At 48.4% G+C, this 21,033-nt stretch overlaps 1 protein-coding gene across 3 annotated transcripts in view; it reads right to left on the reverse strand.

The window, feature by feature from the left end:
- DGKH (diacylglycerol kinase eta) overlaps nt 1-21,033 on the reverse strand; it is a 1,951,678-nt gene that overhangs the window by 834,984 nt on the left and 1,095,661 nt on the right. For all 3 annotated transcript variants that reach the window (XM_069640477.1, XM_069640476.1, XM_069640478.1), the window contains one exon: nt 19,744-19,831. In XM_069640477.1, the coding sequence (XP_069496578.1) occupies nt 19,744-19,831 (88 nt within the window). The remainder of the gene's footprint in view (nt 1-19,743; nt 19,832-21,033) is intronic.

Below are 21,033 nucleotides of genomic sequence, written 5' to 3' on the forward strand. Positions count from 1 at the left end.
TACTGTCATAGCTGCAATTATAAGGATCGCCCGTGCCTTCCCCCGGGATTTAGGCCGCCCCCTTCACTGATAACCCACCCAACTCCTAGAAGGACCTCCTCTGGGGGTCTGCTACTTCCTGGTCCGTATGCTTGTCCTGAGCCCTCTGGACCTCCAGCCAAAAGGGCCTCATTTTTGGACATGTCCACCAGATGTGCTGCGTCGTGCCCTCCATTCCACAACCCCGCCAACAGTGCCCAGAGGTAGTAGGATATATCACCCGAAGACAGGCTGGTGTACAGTGCCACCCGAACAAGATCTTGTACCACATTTCCTGCAGCTTTGACCAGTTTGGGAATTTTCCTCCATAACCTTTCCCACTCTTCTCGCTCGATTGCCCTTCCCAAGATCCGTTCCCACCTCCGCATATACGACCAATGACATCTGGCAGTTGCTTCGTCCAAAATCTTACATAGATTAGATATTAGACCCTTGAACCCATCATTGGACAGTGTCATGAGCACTACTCCCGAGGAGCCAGGACTGGCCCAGCGCCCCAGGAAGCAGACCCTTCTTTCACATCTCCGGACCCAGCAGACCCCTACAGGGGCCCTTTGGACCGTGTCCTGGTGCCTTTGGCGCCAGGCTCATAAAGGACTTCAGTCCCGGCGCCATAGGCGCCGGGCTCATATTGATAAACTGTGTAATAATGCTTGGGTGGACTTACCTGAGGCAGACCATGCTGCATACTTACCCAGAACAATCCAGTCTGGCTGAAGTCCCCAGCCATCAGGGCTGGGAGGAACTATTTTCTCTATTCAGGAACTCTTTTCTTACCTGGGTGGGGCCGGTGGAAGAACACACACCTGAAGCACTTCTCTGCTATTTAAACCACGCCCGATGGAATACACGTGCTTTGCGTTATTCTGCATCAGCAGCAGGACGCTCACCGAGTAGGCTCCTGCATCCTGGCTCCTGACACGCCCGCCAGCACCCGGAACACCTGCAAACAGACAAGAAAAGAGAAGGCGAGCATTAGAAATTATACTTACCGGAATCCGGCCTCAGCAATCCTACCTCCGACGATCCTGCAAAGGAAAGGTACAAGATTAGCAGCGCTCTCAAACGCTCGCAGCTGCGCCGCCTTGCCTTACCCATCCGTGGCCTCGCCGAACTCCACCGAGGCCACGACGCCGACAGCATCTCGGCACCTGAAAAACAGAAAAAGACAATCATTAGAGGTGCCCGCTCTAAAGCGGCCACATTTCTTCCACTTACTTACGTGCCTCATCACGCGCGACAGCGGCTGTGTCGCCGGCAGCATCTCGGCACCTGTAAGCAGAAAAAGACAATCATTAGAAGTAAGCAGTCGCTTTTCTTTCACTTACCTTCCTCCACCGCGGCTACGACGCCAGCTACCTCCCAGCACCTGCTTAAGAGGAATACATGGTGAGCACTAACTAAGCACGGAGAACAAATACTCACCAAGAGACTTACCTGCTTTAGGTTTCTGGGCCCCGGCTCCTGTGGAGAAAAGACACTCATACTTACGGCTACCGCAGGAGAGACGAAAGGACACAGTGTGTGCAACTATTTCCCATCCAGTGACGTAACTGGATTCTACGCACCCCTGCACCTGAAGCAGGATGGAGAGCTCATCTTTACAATACCTAAGGTGAGAGCTCGCAGAAACCAAGTTGGGGTCAAGAAGAGTGAGAAACGGGAGATTGGTGGGAACACATATCCACCCCAGCTGGTAATCAATCCCTTTTCTTCCACCTGCAGAAAACCTACTCTACAAGCCAGGCATTCCAAATTCGGAGGCCCCGTCCAGAGCATCTTCCGGGCCCTGCGCCTCACGATAGAAGAAACGGTAGCAGTCCAGTTCGGGTCAGCTTCTCTGTGGGAATCAGGTGAGCGTTACAGACAGAAACAACCTCTTGAACTGTGTCTTTTCCCTTGTTGCGGCCTGTTTGTTCACGGGATTCAGGACCCAGTGGCGTAGCTGTGCGTATCTGAGCCTTTCCCCCTCCTTCACTCCATACTCCCTCTTACACTCCTCGAAGGAGAAAATTCCACCCGCTCCCCAAAACATATCGCCCAGCCATTTACAGCCCCTCTCTTGCCACTGCTTAAATGATCCTCCCTCCATCCCTGGGGTGAAATCTCCATTGCGAAACAGGGGTGTAAAGGGGGAGGGAAAGGTCGCGATTCCTTTGTTCCTCACCAATTTGTCCCAGTTCTCTGCCATCAATTTCATGATGGTGCTTTCATATACATGCTTGGGCCTATGCTGTTTTGGGAGCCACAGGACCTCCGCCAGGCTGTGATGTGCCACCGCTTGCTTATCTTGTGTGGCCTCTCCCTCCCGGAGCTAGTCTCTGATTACCCGTAACTGCTTTGCCTCATAATACTGTTGAAAATTCAGTAATGCCAGACTCCCCTCCCGTTTAGGAGTCATCAACAGATGCCTACTGACTCACGGTTTTTTCCCTTCCCACAGGAAATCTCCAGTCAAAGATCCCAGTTCCTTAAAGAAGCCCGTAGGAATTGCCTGAGGTATTGCCTGGAAGAGATACAACAAACGCGAGAGGGTTACCATTTTGACCGTTGCCACCCTGCCTAGCCACGAGATCCAAAGGCCCCTCCACTTACGTAAGTCCCGTTTTATATCCTTCAACAACGGTGGGTAATTAGCTCGGTACCAACCTGCCAAGGTCGGTGTGATTTTCACACCCAGATATCTAATCCCGCCCCCTCAGTGATTCCCGATCCTCCGCCCTTAGAGTCAGATTCAAGAGCTCTGATTTGCCAAAATTAATCTTGAGGCCAGGGCCTCCCCGAATTCTTCCAGTAATTTCCTGCTTAGTCCAATGGACTCTGTTGGCGCCATCAGGGTTAATAACATATCATCGGCAAAGGCTGCTACTTTTTGTTCTACTCCCCCAAATGGAATGCCCTTTATCCCCTCCACCTTCCCAATCGCCTGCAGTAGGGTTTGAGATAGATTGCATAAAGCATAGGAGATAAGGGGCAGCCCTGTTTAGTACCCCTGCTCACTCTAATGGACCAAGACATAGACCCGCTTACCGCTATTCTCATAGTGGGCGTTTGGTAGTTGGCCTGTACCATGCGTAAAAAGTTCCCACCGATAGCCATCTTCCGCATTACCTTAAACAGAAAAGACCACTCCACGCGGTCAAGTGCTTTTTCTGCGTCCAAAGAGGAGCACCGCGGGAGTGTCCGTTCTGTCAATATGTCTTTTCCACCAAGTGGGGCACCTTCCTTATGTTGTCCGCCGTCTGCCGGCCACTTATAAACCCCGCCTGGTTCAGGTGGATCAGGTCCGGGAGAAGACCCTCCAGCCTGTTCACCAATATTTTTGTGAAGATCTTGGCGTTGATGTTAATCAACGCAATGGGTCTGTAAGATGTTCTCTCCTCAGGGTTCTTATTGGGCTTCAGAACAAGGGTTAGTCTAGCTTCCTCCATAGACGAGAGTTATTTTCCCCGTTGTACTAAATGTGTTGAAAAGGTAAGTTAGGTGTGGGACCAGTACAGTTGCAAACGTTTTATAGAAGGCAGCAGTATAGCCATCAGGGCCTGGTGCCTTATTCAAAGGTAAACCTCTGATCACCTTCACTACTTCCTCCTCTCTGATCTCCCCGCTCAACAGTTCTGATGCTTCCTTCCGAATCCTTCCCAGCTCCACCTTATCTAGAAACTCTAGCTGCGAGCAGTCCGGGGGTCCTGTGACGCGTATAGAGATTCATAGAAAGCCACTAACGTCTCTCGTATCTCCCCTGCCTCTGTGATCCTTTCCCCCGACCCTGTTTTTAGAGCCGTGATTGTGTTTCTGGATTTCACTCCCCTTAGTAAGCGTGCAAGGAGAGTATCTGCCTTGTTCGCTTTAGCATAGAATTGCTGACAAACCCTTAGAAGAGCCCCCTCTTCCTGTTTGGTTCGGAGGACCTCCAACTGTCCTAGTGCCCTGCGATAGTCCCTCGTAGAGGTTCTAGTCGGAGTCACCCCCGCCTTTCGCCTCGCTGTTTCGACTTCCTCTTCCAACCGTGCTTCCAGCGCTTTCAATTGCTTCTACCTATCGGTCGCTGCCGCTATTAGTTCCCCCCCCTCAACGTAGCCTTGAAGGCGTCCCATCTTATCTCTTCCCTTGTATCCCCCCTTTGATTAATTATGAAGAAGTTTCTAATCTTATCTTCTATTTCCTGCCCGATCCCTTTCCTAGGCTATGTTAAGGTCGCCCAACAAAATTATTTGCCCTCGGGCCCTGTCCTCTAGTTTTGCCAGGACCTGTTTCAGAAATTGCTCCTGACCTGCATTTGGTGAGTACACTACTGCCAGAGCGTACGGACTGCTCTGGTACATCCCTATAACTATTATATACCTACCCTCATTGTCTCTTATAATTTCGGAGATCCTAAAGTCCACCGAGTCATTGGTAGCTAGGGCTACCCCTCCCGACCTGCTCCCCCCCGATGCATGCAGAATCTGATCAAACCCCCGTAGCTTGAGGCGCTCCTGGTCTTTGGGTCTAAGATGGGTTTCTTGCAATCCCAGAATGTCCGGGTTCTCTTTTCTTGTAAATTGTTCTAATTTTTTCCTCTTGAGGGGGGTGTTCAGGCCCCTCACGTTATGTGTTAGCCACTTAAGTGTGGGTTAATGTACCTCTACTTCCATGACACCTTGGATCTCCCCAGCGTGTCCTCTTTTATGGGTGCCCAAGCGGCGGAACATTCTAGTCATCCCTCCTGATCCCCCTTGCATCTCCTGGCGTTGGATGGAATCTCTGCTCTCCATACCTTGATCCTTGTGCGAGGCCTCTGCTGCCCTTCCTACCCAACCTCCCTCCCACCCCCAGAAGGGCATGCCCTGCCCGCCTCCCTCTCCCCCACTCCTCGGGTATACCCACCCTTTCTGGTTCATAGATGGATGCTCCCCCCCTGCCAATTACTCCCTTTAGTGGCCCACCACCCTTATAGCGTTTCGTGATTTAGGTCTCCTCTTGTCCATCCCTCTCCCGCCTCCCCGGAGCATTTCTTGTCGCTTTCCTTGTTCGACTTACCACTCAACTTCACCCTCCTTCTCTTCTCTCCCACTGTTGTTCAGGCCCATGGCCTTAATTCTGGCCCAGCGGTTGTGGTTTGCTTCCCAGATCCCATGGGGGTGTCGTCCAGGTCCAGTTCTCGCCCCTTCCTGTAATGTGGTAATTCGCCTCTGAGACCCCTCCCACTCGAACAACAATCCAAATGGGAAGGTCCACCTGTATTTAATCCCTCGCTCGTTAAGCACTTTGAGAACCGGTCCCATTTACTGCCTCTTCATCAGGGTACTGCTCGCTAAATCCTGAAACAGCGCAGTGCGGTGTTCATGGAACATGATTGGCTCTTGCTTCCTTGCCTCCCGGAGGATTGCTTACTTTTGGGCGTACCTGGTGAATGCTGCCAGAACATCTCTAGGTCTCGACTGTGACCCTGTGCCCCCTCTACCCACTCTGTGAATACGATCAAGCTCAATCTTTTCCAGAGGCGAGACTCCCAGGATCTCTGCGAAGATAAATTGGGCTACCCCTTTTAAGTCTTTGTCTTGGACGGTTTCCAGTAGCATTTTGACTCTTATGTTGATTTGACCGGACCTATTTTCCATGTCCTCCATTTGAATCTCAAATTATGCGTGGCTGCGTCCAGTCTTTCAATTGCTTTGCTGCTTGCCGTCACCTCCTTGTACAATTCTTGCAAGCCCCTCTCCAGCAGGTCCATCTGCACGCCCTGCTGCCGCAGCTCCTGTTTTATTTCCCCGCAGGCTGAATTCAGGTCAGCTAAAAGGAGTTGAAATTGGTCCTGAAATGTCTTTGTTAGGCTGGTCTGCAGGCCGTGCATCTCCCCCCTAAAGTCCTGCTGTGACATCGTGGCTGTGCCCTCCCCTTCAGTTGGTGAGACACTTCTCACTAAGTCCTCTCTTATGGTCTCATCTGTCTCCCTCACCTCCTGCATCGGCCAGATGGTAGGGTGAGTACCCGGGGCATCTCCTGAGGTTGGCTGTGCTCTCCCACTCTTCCCCTTAGCTTTCGCGGCCAAGTCAGTGCAGGGTCCGACCATGCGGTTCTCTCCCCGCCCCACCGAAACCTCACCTCTGCTCAGGGGGCCCTGCTTGCACTCCAGGGGGTTATCAAGACTCTTCTCCCTGCTGCGCCTCCTTCAGCTTTTCGTTTCTCTGGCTGCCCAGTTTAATGCTCCACACCTCATTGGGCTGTGGGGGTGTATGCTTTGCCCCAGTGGCTGTCCGATATGGACCCTTCCGTGGTGGGCGAGACACCCTCACTTGACTTCTCTCCTGATGGGGGCCGGGGAGGCTAACGGGCTCTGGGGGTCCTGGGTGCTATGCTCTTCCTTTGTGCCACTTGAGTGCCTCCCTTCTTAGGCTTGGTCCCTCTGCAGCTTCCCGGTCCGGTGCTTCCCCAAGCACCTCTGTCATCAATGGTCCCCTTCTCCTAGGGGCAATCACTCCAGCGCCGCTAGTGGACGCTTCTACAGACCCCCCCCAACATGGTCGCCATCTGCGCTGTTGGCCTGGCGCTGCTCTTTTTTCCTACTCTGCTAGCCTGTTGTGGGGCCGTCTGCCAGCCCGCCCTCTTTGCAGAGAGCGGGCCTCCACAATGCTACCCCAGCTGGACCTGGTCGGCCACGCTGGCCAGTACCTTCCGCGGCCCCAAATGGGGCCGCCTTCTACTCCTCCTCAGTGCCAGCTCCTCCACTCCTCACCGCACCGCCACTGGCGTGGGCGGCACACCGCTGGGCTCCTTCCCAGCCCCGCGCCTCCTCCTCTGCCTATGGTGCCTTCAGCCCCTCGCGGGGCGCCCCCAGCCGGAGTACCGCGGCTGGACAGCACCCTTCTCAGGCCTCTCCGGGCACCGGCATAGCCGCGCACCGCCCCGCCTCCTCCTGGGCCTACCGGACCCGGGTCAGGTTCCTCTCTGTGGGCCCTGCAGTCCCATAGCTGGCCGCGACCCGCTCCTCTGCCGCCCAACCAGGCGCTCCCCGGCCTCCGCTGCAGCTCCTCCTCCCTCAGCACCGGCACGCGGCAGGACGGCGCGTGCTAAGATTCCTCAGCTTCCCTGATCCTCAGGCCCAACTCCGCCCTCAGCCGCTCCGATGCCGCGGCAGTCAGTGGGGACGGACTGCTGCACTGCTCCAAATTTGCTTCGTACTGCCGGGTAATTACACAATGTCTGCACCTCTGGTCCACTGCCACGATTCCTGTCTCAGTCACTGGGTGGTGGGCATTCCCCAGTTTCGGGACCCGGGAGCTCCGCCGGCACGTCTATCCCCTGCAGGCGGGCATCTTGAATTCCCCTAACTCAACTATGAACTCAACTATGAACTGATGTCCCCAAATTGGGAACCAAGAAGTTCCCTGTGCTCATTTATGCTGATGACACCCTCCACTGCACTTCAGAAACATAAATCAGCACATCAGTTATATCAGGAACCTAGACTTGAAGGTTAAGACCTCCAAATCGGCTATGCTTGCGTGCCATATATCAGGAAACGTATTAAACTGACTTCTTTGACATGCAATAACTCAGTAATAACAGATGTCAAGGAATTTGATTATTTGGGCATTTGCTTTAATAATTATCTGCTTAGAGGTATTCTAGGAAAGTAACTTCAAGAACAAAACAGGCCATTGGTAGGGCTTTTCGCTTCTCAAAAATTTGCAGTTGGCAATTATTTCTGCAGAATATGTTTTTTAGACTGGCTTGTTTTATATGCATTATTTATCTGGTTTATTGTTTGTAAAATGTGCTAATGGTTTTTAAGGATGTTTGTATCCAAATAAACTTAATGACTGACTTCCAATGGCCCATGACAACCAAACTGGGATGCGTCAGTGGTTAATGTGATCTGTGAGGACAGGTGACAACCAAACTGGGTTGCGTCAGTGGTTAATGTGATCTGAGAGGACAGAGGGTGGAAAGGAGCGCCGTTGAAAAAACTGTTCTCTTAAGTCCACCAGTGAAGAGTTCCCTCAATTTCCTCCTTCATGACAATCCTTTCAGATTGGGAATCTAAAAATGTGTTCCAGAGAGTGAACACATTAAGTTTTGAGAGCCTCATCCTGCACCTGGACTGGGTACAATCAAACTGCAAGAGTCCTTGAAAATAAGAAGTGTCTGAAATAACCAGGTGCAGGTCAGTTTCCTTCCGTAAAAATGTTGGATGGTTTCATTTAATGACACAGTCCTGTCTGGAGGAGGAAACAATCCCAGAGTTCTGTGAACTGAATCATCTTAATTGAAAGTAGAAAACATTTGTACAGGTTGATGGAAAACCATAAGTTATGAAGAGTCACTCAATCCAAACAAAGACTGGATGTATTCCATTCTGTAGAAAGGGCTCACGTTAGAGAGTCATCCAGGTAAAGGAAATTGTGAAATTTCTTTATACTGGTGGGGTGCCACTACAAAGAAAGCTTGTGAAAATGTTCAGGCTGCATTGAGCCCTAAGGGAAGGCATTGTACTGATAGTGCTGACATTCTATAATAAATCTCAAACTGATGATGTGCCCTTTCTATAGGAAAATTTAATCTTTTTACAAATGTTAACCAATCTCCCAGCTGGAGAGTGGTCAGTATTTGAGCCAGCGATGTTATGCAGAACAACTCTGTGTCCAGAAAGATCAGAAAGATCTAAAATATGTCAAATACTTCAATGTTTTTATGAATTGGTAAGAGCAAATGTCCAGACCACTACATTTCGTGAACTAATTCTATGGCATTAAGCAAGCGAAGATTTTGGATCTCTTGCTTGCAACAACTCTGAGGTTTCAAAAGTCATCTCAAGAGGTGATGACATAGTTGTATTGTTTTTCAAGCAAAAATTTCTCTGTTGATGTTTGGTAACTAGAGGCCTTCTGCAATGTCAGCCCAAGCTTTCTAAATAAAAAAGAGATGTCCGCATGTAGGGGAAAACGCAGAACCAAGTTGACATCTAAATGTGATTTTAGTAATTTATACATTCATGCATACTGTTCTTCTATAGGTGGTCAAGTCCTACTAATGACATGGACTAGATTGAAGATAGAGGGTCTCATTACGAGATTGGCAGGGCAGGAACACATTGAGGTAAAATGGTGTTAACTGTTTAAATGCCAATTTCCTGCACCGTCAAATTCAGACCTTGGCCGTGAAGTGGGGGGTTTACCTCTTTTATGACGCGCTTAATACAGATAGTGGTTTCTAAGCACGGGATCGGGATTCGAACCTGTGTTGCACTGCATTGTCTTGCTTCCAAGACAAGTTGTTTCTCCTGAGCTATCCTTCGCCCATAGCTTTACATACAAAAATGGATGGATTTTTTGCAAGTGGAATTACTGACACAATAAATCCTCTGAAATCTCTGTGGAGTCATCCGGACTGCAGAAATTGAACACCACCCTTGCCTCACTCATAATTCAGTGGTAAATTTGTAGGAATTGTCTACAATTTTGGCAGTACTTCCCACAAAGCTCATGCGGCCCATTGTCCTGAAAATGAGAATAAGAAATGTCCAGGAAAACATTTACTTTTCTCTTGGCCGAATCCTGCTTTGCAAAAGACTGTGTACCATTTGAGGGTCCTGCCTGCACAATGAATCTCCCTGGGCCTGAAATACACAGGGCTCTGCCTACAAGCCTGCAAGTCATTTGGAGCACTGTGACACACAGACTCCCTTCTTCAGTCTCCTTGGGCGTCCACAGCCCAGGTATTTGCAGCTAAGTGCTAAAAGCAGCAACGGGCAACTGCCTGTTTGGGCTGGTTAGGAATGGAAAAGGCCTTGGGCCAGAACCCTTGCTCAAGTCAGGACTTTGTCACAGTGAACCTTCCACCCCTTCCCGTTCCGCTCACCCACCTACCCTTTCTCTCTCTTGGGCTGCACCCTTTCTTGCTTGTCTTCACTTGCCTATTTCTTCAACCCAACACATGCATCTGGACTTTGTTGCATTCCGCCTTCTTCTCCATCTTCTCATAGCTCTCAGCCTCCACTTGGCCTAACTTCTGCATCACTCACCACTCCATCTCCCCCGCCCCCCAAACAACATGCTCCAATTCTCCCAGGATCTCTATGCCCCTGGCCTGCCGCACAACACCTGCTCCTCTCGCTCAACTTCTAAACACTTTTACTTGGCCTATGGCATGCAGAATCCCTCTGCAACAAGTTTTGTTTGGTTTGTTTTGTTTTATCGTGCATTTGTAAGGCGCTTCTGCAACAAGAAATTGTGTTTCAAAGTGCCCACAGGGCAAAGGGGAGGGAACAAGGGAACAAAAGGCAAATAAAATAACAATGATTAACAAAGACAAAGGTGATCCCACTAGGCCTTGTGAACATTCGCAACATGCATGTTCAGAGAGAGTAGGGACAAGGGAGGGGGGCAAGTGCTAGAGGTTCCACAGATGAGGAACTGCCAGGGAGTCAGTTGCAAGACAGCAGGTAAGTGCCTGGCAGAGACCACTTGGTAAAGAGTGGTCACCTGCCATTACAATAAGTGCAGGCCGTGGGACAGCAAAGGCCAGTGTGTGCCCAAAGGCAAGTGGAGGGGGAGAGCAGAAGCTGACGGCGATTGGACGGAAGGCCAGGACCCAGAAGGACACATAAGGGCTCAGGACACCTTCTCAGCAACTGTGGGGTTTAGCAAGGGAGAAAGAGGGGGAAGGAGGAAGAGAAGAGGAAAGTCTTGAGAAACTAGCAGAATTTAAGGCTATCCGACTCAAGACGGAGAGGAAGGGGGAGGTTGTTCCAGAGGAGAGAGGCAGCCGAGGAAAGAGCCCGCCCACCTGCTCGCTACTTAGAGAAGTGCTTTACATGCAGAGAGCGGAGCTGGAAGATCATAGAGATCTGGAGGGAGAGTATTTGGTGAGAGCGAGTTGTAGACAGCGTGATCCCTGGCCCCAGACAGCCTTATGGATGATGCACAGGGATTTAAATGTTATCCTTGCAGCAACCGGGAGCCAGTGCAGAGATTTTAGGTCTGGGGAGATATGGTCCCCGGGCTTGAGGCCAAGGATAAGTCTCCCAGCACTATTCTGGATTAGCTGGAGGGGCAGAGAGAGGAAGAAGGTAGATTAAGGAAGTGCCTGTTGGAGAAGTCCAGCCTAGAGAGTACCAGAGCTCTAGAGACATTCAGCTTCTGTGGAAAAGTGAGGAAAGGGAGGCTATCTCTGAGGAGGTGGAGTTGGAAATGGGCCTTCTTGGCAAGGTCCAGGATGTGAGGAAGGAAAGAGAGAGGAGTTGAAGATGACTCCAAGGTTTATAGCTTCAGATGAAGGAGAGGGGGGGACCCATAGAGGGTGGCCAGACTAAAGGGAGGAAAGAGGGAGCAGGAGTCCCAGTAGGAAGGATCTTGGTCTTGCTGGCATTGAGACAGAGATCATTAGAGGCACACCAGGACTGGATAGCAAATTGGGAGTCAGGAATGGAAGAGGAAGTAGGGAGAGGATCAGAGGAAAGTTTGAAGAAGAGTTTGGTGTCGTCTGCATAACACTGGAAGTGCGGAGAGAAAGTGGAGATAAGGTGAGCAAGCAGGGTGAAATAGATGTTAAAGAGCCAGGGTGAAAGGTTAGATCCACTGACACGTCCCAACCCACGGGACCAATCGTAGCGGTTTCCATGACCACTCAGCATCCAACAGTACCCAAACTGACAGTCTCAGACGCCGACTTAGCTTTACAGCCAAATCGCTGTGAGACAAACATGAATTTAGATAATCTCCAGCAGGATAGAGTTTACAGGACAGCACCCACCAGACATTCTGATGCCGCTCAATATATTTTCTACATATTTTTTCAACCTGCTTTTTGATCTGACAAAGGGGACTCAAGTCACGGCTCCTCCCCTGCATACACATAAAAGGCGATACTCCTTTCACAGGTAACACTTGGACCCACAAGGAAGTGTGAGATAAGCCTGTCCACCATACCTCTCCTACCACTCAGACTGGTCCATCCACATCTCCCAAACATGGATGTTTGAAGCTAGTTCCATAACAATTATTTTTCCTTTTACTTGGCACTCGTCTTCCAGTCCCAAAAGAGGAAGAGACCGGGTCTCTGGCCTCAGACTTTTCACAGTGCTTCATCCGGTCACCTTCTCGGATATTGGAGAGGGTCCATTGCCACCAAAGGGACCCCACTGCATGCCAAAGGGGGTATCAGATACAGCACCACCCCTATTTATCCCTAGGCACCTGTAACACAACCCCGAGCTCTAGACCTGCCCCATTGCTACTAGGAAGTTGAGGGGGGCCATTGATTCATAATTAATTCCAAACTCACCCAGGGGATATTTCCTCTCCACCTCAGGATTTGGGAGCTACATACGAGGAGCCCCCATTTCCCGTTCCACAATGCGGGGGTAGACATGTCCACCCAGACCAACAGATGCCTTTGTCTCCTGCTGTCTACAGTTGCCCTCCCCCCCAGTAGGGGTTGAGATATTCAGTCATAACCAGGCATCCATTTAAGGTATGTACCAGGTCTTTTTACGTATAAAAATCATAAATACGACGGCTTTATTATTTTCCTGTGTAGATTTACGCACAAGTTTAGAGAAGAGGGCAGTGCAAAGGTCAAGTTACTTGACAGAAACCAGAACGCTTTGTTTGATTTTTGTCTACATGGATGTAATTGCAAGCCATGGAGAAAAACCTCTGAAACAGAATGCATTTCTTGTTAGCCTTAAAAGAAAAGTAACTGCACACAGTGATAAAAGGAATGGTTTCTTTCCATTCAGCTTCTACTGTGTTGTGTGTAGATGCTCAAGGAGACAGAAACAGAAGCACTGTGCATATTTATTTTCCTAGCAATTTAGGATTGTATAATTAATAAGAATGTAAACTAAGTTGCAATTGACAAATAATCTTTTGTAACAAATTAGATTTTTATTTCTCCAGTTAAAGCAAACTAGTATTGCACAATTGTATTTTTCAGAGTTCCTATTCTGTGTGCATAACCATGCAGAGGTATATCCTTTTTACACTTAGAATTCAATGTACACCCTAATTATAAAACAGTGTGTAAAATAATGAGTATGCACAGTCTAGTTTACATCCATTCAACCTTGCAGTCAATGGGGTACATGACTATAAACGGTCAGTGGCAGCAGAGTCTTGCCCAGATAACCGAGGGTTTAGAGCGCCATATAAATGAATAAACAACAACAATCACAGGTTTTATATCCTTTCAACTATTCAAGAATGCAAATAAAACACCCAAAACCTGACTCTCCAGGAAGTGCAAGTGCTGTTCAAACACAAGCAAATGAAAGTTAGATTTGTAATTGAAATAAACACTCAGCAAAACCTGTCCCTGTGATAATCCAGATAGGCATTTAACTTTATGTAGGACTTCATACATGGTTCGTCCAACATCTAGGCACTGTGATTATTATACCTCAGTTGATACTCAGATTACCAACCTCTGAAGCTATGTTCGCCAATATGATAGCTCAGCCGGTTGAGCGATTGTTGTTGTGATCTGTGTGTGATCTGTAGGTTGCAGGTTCGAATACCAGCAAAGCCAACTCAGCCTTTCATCTTTTCAACGTCGTTAAAGGAGTACCAACTTCGGTTTGGTGATAATTGTGATAAATATGTTCTATGTACAGCGCTTTGCCAAAAGCGCTATATAAATAACCATTTCACTATTAGATTAGGTGTAGAATTTAGCATGGAGTCCTTGCCTCGCTGCACTGTTGTATCATAACATTGGCATTCCATTAGGTAGTAATAGCTCCAGGAAATGAGGAATTTCATTAAACATCAAAAGACAATTCTGCTATTGAATCTTAAAACACACAATACTATTCATGTTTGTTAGAGTCAAGAGATGCAAGCAGTTCTTCACAGGTGTTCAGGAGAGCAGTTTCCGTGCCTCTGGATGCTCGGAATCCAGATTGATGGTCGTGTAGGCATCCAACAAACTCAGTATGCTGGGTCAGTTGGGCAAGACCAACTTCTCCAGAAGTTTCCCAAAGAAGGTAGTTCGAGATGGGGCGGTACTTAACCGGACACAAGGGGTCGGCAGAAGGCTTCTTCAGCAGGGGGTGGACAAGGGAGTGCTTGAGGGAAGAGGGGAAAGACCCAGTAGCAAGAGTGATTGCAGAATCAGTAAGTGCAGGGACAGGGATAGCTGACCTGTTTGGAGGAGACCTTCATAGAGCGGACAATTCTAGTAACCTCATCCGATTTGATAGGAGAGAAGGAGGAGAGAATGGATGAGGGAAGATGAGAGGCCAGGGGTGGCAGGGGGAGGAAAAGAGGGGAGGAGGTAAGGGAAGGAAGAAAGAGTACGCAGGATGTCCTGAGTTTTTGCAGTGAAGTGGGTGGCCTGTGCAGTGCAGAGGGCCTGAGAAGGAAGAGGCGAGGTGGAGACTGCAGAAGGATTGGCTAGTTCCTTGCCGATTTTAAAGATTTCAGCCGTGTTGCTGGATGCTCCAGAGACGCAAGCTTGGATTTGGGCCCTCTTCTTGGAACGAATGGAGAGACAATATTGCCTTTGGAGAAGTTGACAAGCCAGTTTGTCAGAACATGAGCTCGAGGTCTGCCACTTCCGTTCAGCAGCTCTGCCCTTGCGTTTCAGGGCAGCTAGATCAGAATCGTACCAGGTGTTATGCTTGGTGGCATGTTTCAGGCAGATCCACATGACTGGGGTAAGAATGTCAAGGGTGTTAGTGATGGCGAGATGGAGGTTGCTAAGAGCAGAGTCCGGGGTAGAGTTGCAGTGAGAGGAGAGGGGGGATGAAGGTGGAAGCAAAGGCAGCAAATGACACTCGTTTCATCGGTTGGGTGTCCACGAACAAGGTTGGCAGAGCTGGGGAAGGTGTAGTCAGAGGGCTGAGAGAGAGGACCCTGGTGGGAGGAGAGGGGGGAGAGGTATGATCAGGAGAGAGGGGTAGAGAGTGAGGCGGAGAGCAAAATATCAGTATGGATGAAGGCACCTAGAGTGTATCCAGCCGAGTGGGTCGGACCATAGGGATGAATGGAGAGGGTGAGAGCGGGGTACAGAGGTCACGGAAGAGAGTGGAATCTGTGATTGAGGAGTCGAGGTGGATGTTGAAGTCACCCAGGAGGAGTAGTTTAGAGGTAGATGTCAGGAGAGAGGAAGAAAAATCACCCCATTCTAAGAGAAATAGGGGTATAGAGCAAGGCAGCCTGTAGATAGTGGCAATGGTCAGGGAGGAAGTAGGAGAGATGCCAAGCTTGCAGAGCAGGCTCTTGAAGGAGGGGTATGGCTGGGTCAGTATGAGGAAAGAAGGGACCCTCTCAGGGAAGATCAAGGTAACCCCACCGCCAGCACGTTAAAGGGCGAGGCTTAGAGATGATCTTGTAGCCATCAGTGATAAGGGAGTCAAAAGAGGTGACTGAGCTGGCATTGAACCACGTCTTGGTAAGAGCGAGGATATCAAGGTCAAGGTCTTTGCGAAGGAGGCAGTTGTCAGCAGAGTGTTTGATAGCAGAGCATTAAGTGTGGTTAGATGGAGATCTCTGCCTTTAAAGGTTTTTCAAGGAAGGGTTCAGGGGTGTGGTACACCTGTCGGAGGAGTAGGAGGGAGAAAGAGAGAGGAAGGAGGAGGAGGAGTAGTAGCAGGCATAGGAAGGAAGTTGATGAGGGACGGAAGGCGCCAGTCAAAGAGGAGGAGGTTGGGTTGAGGGCCATGATAGTGCCATTGATATAGACATTAATGATACACCTGGATGATGAGAAGCCCAAGAGCACTTCCCATCTACTGCCACCATTAATGGGTCAGGACGAGAAAGGAGAGAGTAGAATCAGATGAGGACAGTGACAATCTGTCTGCAAGTTGTGCTTATGTGGGTGTCTGCGATGGGTAGACCAGGGTTAGTGGCCAGAAGGTCTTTTTAAAACTTTTTAAACCAGACTTCGTGAGAGAGGGGTGATAGCATAGCAGTTAGAAAAGATAGGGGAGATGGCGAGTGCCATAAAGGTGGAGGAGAGGTGAAGATAGAAGGAGAGACTGCAGGGCACGAACACAAACTCACCAGGCGGCCTTACAAAAAGGTGTCAGGCACACCAACATTCTAAATAGTCAGAGAGCACCCAAATGCAGTACAAATGGGGGTGTAGCGTTGTAAAATCACACCCAAGTTCGACATTTACAAAAAGTACACAAATGCAGTGCAAAGTGGGAGTGTAGAGATGTAAAATCACACCAAAATTCGAAAATAGCCAGAGAGCACAAAAATGCAGAACAAAATGGGGGTGTAGAGATGTAAAAATCACACCTAAGTTCAAAATGTACAAAAAGCACACAAATGCAGTACAAAATGGGAGTGTAGAGATGTAAAATCAAACCCAAGTTCTACATTTCCAAATAGCACACAGATGCAGTAAAAATAATGGGGTGCAGTAAAGCATAAGAACACAGCAGAAATTGTCTTAAGGCACAGCTAGGTCCAACATTTATACAAGCAAACAAGTGTGTAGGTTATAAAGCACAGCTAGGTTGATGCGATGTCAAGGCATAGAATAGGTGAAATACAGAGAAATATAAACAGATCTATGTAGGCAATGTATGACCTGGAACATGAATGAAAGATAATGACAAGGAATTAGTGATTAGGCATCAAGGTAGTCCAGAACCTTACTCACAGGAACACTTGAAATGGGAGATCCAAGCTCCAGGAGCGGCCTGAGTTTGTAGAGTAGCTGGCTGCATGCTGGGGCACTGTCCCAGGAAGTTGAGAGGTGGCTCTCCTCTGACCTCTCCATTGACCCCTTTCCCTCCCATCACTCCATTGTTCACTTTAACATCTCTGTCCCTCAACCTTCTACTCCGCATCTCCCCACTGCATTGGCAAATAGGAAATTCAGGCAGGACTATCTTGGCCCTCACCCTGATGATATGAGTACCTTCTCCTTGCCTCTTTCCCCTATTTATGCCTCTTCCAATTACTGACTTTTACTATGTACTTAGGACTCCATTTGACCAACAGTATCCTGCTTGTATATTCATATCTTCCCATCCCTGTCTTCAGCCTTGGATCACCTCTGAAGTTCAGACCCTCAACACAAACATGCAATGTGACTTACGACACTGGTGGAAATTATAGATTCCTAGCCTACAAAAATGTCCTTACAACCCTAACCTATGCACTGTACTCTGTCAAACCCTGCTACTTCACAAACCTAATCTCTTTCCCTCACAAGCACCCCCACAAAATCATCTACCATCAAATCTTTGCTCACACCTCCCCACACCAATATCCATTGCCCCCTCCCTTTCTGCTAATGACTTTGCTCATACTATTCCTCTAAAATTAATGACACTCAAAGCTCTCTTCACTCTATCTCCCAAACCCTCCTTCTGTCTACCATTCCTCCCTACCTTTTCTTCTCTCGACTACTTCTCCCCTACCTCTCCTATTGAATTAGCACCCTCTTTCGCAGTGCCAACCCATCTTGCACTCTGATAGCCAATTTTGGTCCACAAATGGTCAAAAACTTAGTCTCAATCAGTTGCCCATATCTCTGAGAGCCTTAGACGTTCTCTCTCTACTCGATTCTTCCCTGCATCCTTCAAAGCTGCAACTGTCTTACCCTTATTGAAAAAACCCTCTGCTGACCCAAACATTGCAGCAAATTATCGCCCAGTTTCTCTGTGGAAAATGTCCTTGGAGATCCACTTCAATCTGACTTCCGGAGTAAACACTCACTGAGACTGCACTCATCCATTTCTCCAACCTTATCTCTAATGCTGAAAACTCCAAACTCTTTTCTCTACCCATCCTTTTAGACCTTTATGAAGCTTTCGACACTGTCGACCACTCCTTTTCCTCTTCACTCGCTAGGACCTTAGGTTTCACCAATCTCCTCTTGCCTGGATTGCTGCCTAACTTGAAGGTTGATCCTTTAAAATCTCTTGGAAATCACAATCCTCTGACCTCACCCCTCTCCCTGTCGGCATCCCCGCTAAGGATCAGCCTTTGGCCCTTTGCTCTTAGCTCTCTATACCTCAGCCCAAAGAAGACTTTTCACATCCTTTGGCTTTCACCATCACCTTCTTGCTGTTGGCACTCAAATACTGTAGTACGTTCCTTCCCTCATCGCAGCCATCTCGGAATAGATTACCAACTGGCTCACTGCAATTTTGTACTAGATAGTTGCTGCTAAATCATGCTGATCCCTTCAAAAACAGAAGTCATCTTTCTTCCGGCTCCCAATTCCAGCCCTAACCTACCCTCCCCTATCTCTTTCCCACTTGACCTTCTTGCACCCTCACCCAAGGCTCCCAATCTGTGTGTCTTCTTTGATAGCGACCTCTGACTGCAACAATTCATCACTATCGCTGCTTGTGCTGCTTGTATTAACCGCCTCCACATTCAGAAAATGTGTTATTTTCTTAGTAATCACTCTACAAAAACTGTAAGCTCCACTCTCGTGCTCTGCAAACTTGACTACTGCTCAAGCCTACTCCTGGGTCTTCCTCTCTACTCCTTTTTCGCTCTAGACAAAATGCTAAACTTTGCTACATGCACTCTCTACAGAAGAATGGGTTTGCTCTCAAACTGCGCTCACACATGAAGTAACAAGCATATTGCAGATTAATTAAGTATTTTTAATCAGTGCCGGTTAACCCAGGACACAGAGGGTCGTCGTTTGGCTCCAGTTCCCCGCATAGCAGTGAACGCGCTGCAATATAATAATTTACAGATACGTTTTTCGTGCAACTGCAAAGTAATGGAAGCCCACGGTTAATTAACCCAAACATTTAGCCTCACCTCTGTAACTAGATTTAACATAAGCCAAGATCAAGCCTCAGTAGAAGAGCTGGAAGCTCGAAACACGTGTCAGGCTGCAACGGCACTGATTAAAAATACTTAATCTGCAATATGCTTGTTACTTCATGTGTGAGCGCAGTTTGAGAGCAAACCCATTCTTCTCTCATTTTCCATTTCCAGTGGGCTATTGGCAGGTTCCCACTCTTACTCTCAGCCGCAGCCCGTCCACAGTCATTAAAGTTGCCATCTATGCGCTGTACCCTGCTGGCCCTTTCTGCCACTTTCCCCTTTTAACTCTCTACAACCTACTCAGATCCTCCCCCACTTCTACCTACCGACAACATTCTGGTTGGCTCTCGATGCTCAACCGCTCTCATTCCAAGTTCCTTATCCTAGTCAACACAGCTATCAATGGCCTTGCTCCTCAGTATCGGTCTGATTGCATCTCAGTTCACTCACAATCTGCTTCCCTCAAAACCTTCTCTGCACTCAACCTCACTCTCTCATATCCTCCCTCCCTGTGCCGTCTGTCGCTTCCACTCCTTCATCCTCCTCTTCCTGTTCCACTGGAACCCACTGCCGATAACAATCAAAGCCAGCTCAACTGTGGATCTCTTCAAAGTTCAGATTAAACTTCATTTACTTACTAAAGAGGGAGCTCTCCCTGCCCTCTCCCCCATCCTCCTTAACGGACCATACCACTGCCTCCAGTGATGCTTAATATAGTCATTTTGTTGATTTATATAGGGCTCCTTTTTAATTTTAAGCATCCTTATTCTTCAAATAAATACAAATACATTGAGTCATACTTTAAAATACAGATTGTGAATGCACCTTTCTAGATGAAGCCCATTAAACAATTGCTCTTCTATATAAAATGTGTCTGTTTGCCAGGGAGGCATTACGCTTTTGCCACGGTAGCATCACATAGATGAAATACAGTCATACGATTATGTGATATATAAAACCGTACTTGACATTCTTCAGACTCTTCCTCTGAAGTAACTGGGAGAATGGAAGCCTTTGGTGGTAGTTTGACTTCATACGACATTATACTCCACCTGAGAAAGAAGCAATATGAACGCATCATGTTATAACTGCTTTGTAAATTAAGCTGTTTACTCTACTTAAGCCATGCATTCAGGGATGTTTCGCACACATACCCATAACTGGATTTTTAAAAATGCTTAAATTGGGATAAAAAAAAAAAGAAATGTGATGAGCATTCGCTAAAAGTAGCTCCTAGATCTTCAGTGTCACCACTGGAACTACATTTGGGGAATGAGGCAGTAGTACATAGCAAATCGCTAATCTGACTTCCACATGAGAAGCAAAAGATAGCTTTCTGTCCATCACGTTATTCATTAATCTTTAAATGTCTTCTATATGTGTCCTAATGCTCCTTTCTAGAAGTTTATTTTTATTTTACTGAGCATTTGTTAGGAGATTATACAACTGGATAGTGTTTCAAAGCACCACAATGTTAAATGGGAAGGGAACAGGGGAAAATAATGACAAAACAGTAAAATACAGTCAAGGTCTTTCTAGGCCTGTGGCATTCGGATGTGCAAGTGCAGTGAGGAACAGTGCAGGAGATAGGGAGGGGGAGAGCAGAGAGTGGGAAAATGCTGGTGGAAGGCCTAGTAGGGCAGTGCGAGTGTGGACGACTCCCAAGGGAGGTATGAAGAGCTGCCAAACAGCAGCCCGCAGGGCAGTACAGTGTGGGCTGGGGTGCTGGGATGAACTGGGAAGCAGGGCCTGGAATCCTGTGAGATTCCCGAGGATCAGGCCACAGCGGCAGTGGGGTGATTAGCAGGGAAGGGAAAGAGAGAAAGAGGTAGTGAAGAGTAGAGTTTTGAGCAGTTTCCGGAACTTGAGGAGGTCTGGTTCAAGTCTGAGGGGCAAGGAGGCTGTTCCAAAGTTAGGCGCCAGCTGAGGAGAGAACCCTCCTCCCCACTCTCTGCTTAGAGAAGCGTTTGACAGCCAACGAGTTGGCGTTAGAGGAGCTTAAGGCTCTAGCAGGGGAGTATTTAGGGAGCAGAAGTTGGAGATAGCATGGTCCCAGACCCAAGAAGGCCTCCAGGATGATGAAGAGTGTCTTCAATTTGATCCTTACAGCCACGGGGAGCCAGTGGAGAGATTTTAGGGCTGGGGAGATACGGTCCCTGGGCATAAGGTCAAGGATATGCCTTGCAGCCCTATTCTGGATTAGCTGGAGGGGGTGTAGGGAGGAAAAAAAGAGGGAGATTGAGAAAGAGGCTGT

The sequence above is a fragment of the Ambystoma mexicanum genome, chromosome 7q (assembly GCF_040938575.1).
Source record: "Ambystoma mexicanum isolate Mex_15411 chromosome 7q, UKY_AmexF1_1, whole genome shotgun sequence".
In the NCBI taxonomy this organism is placed as follows: domain Eukaryota; kingdom Metazoa; phylum Chordata; class Amphibia; order Caudata; family Ambystomatidae; genus Ambystoma; species Ambystoma mexicanum.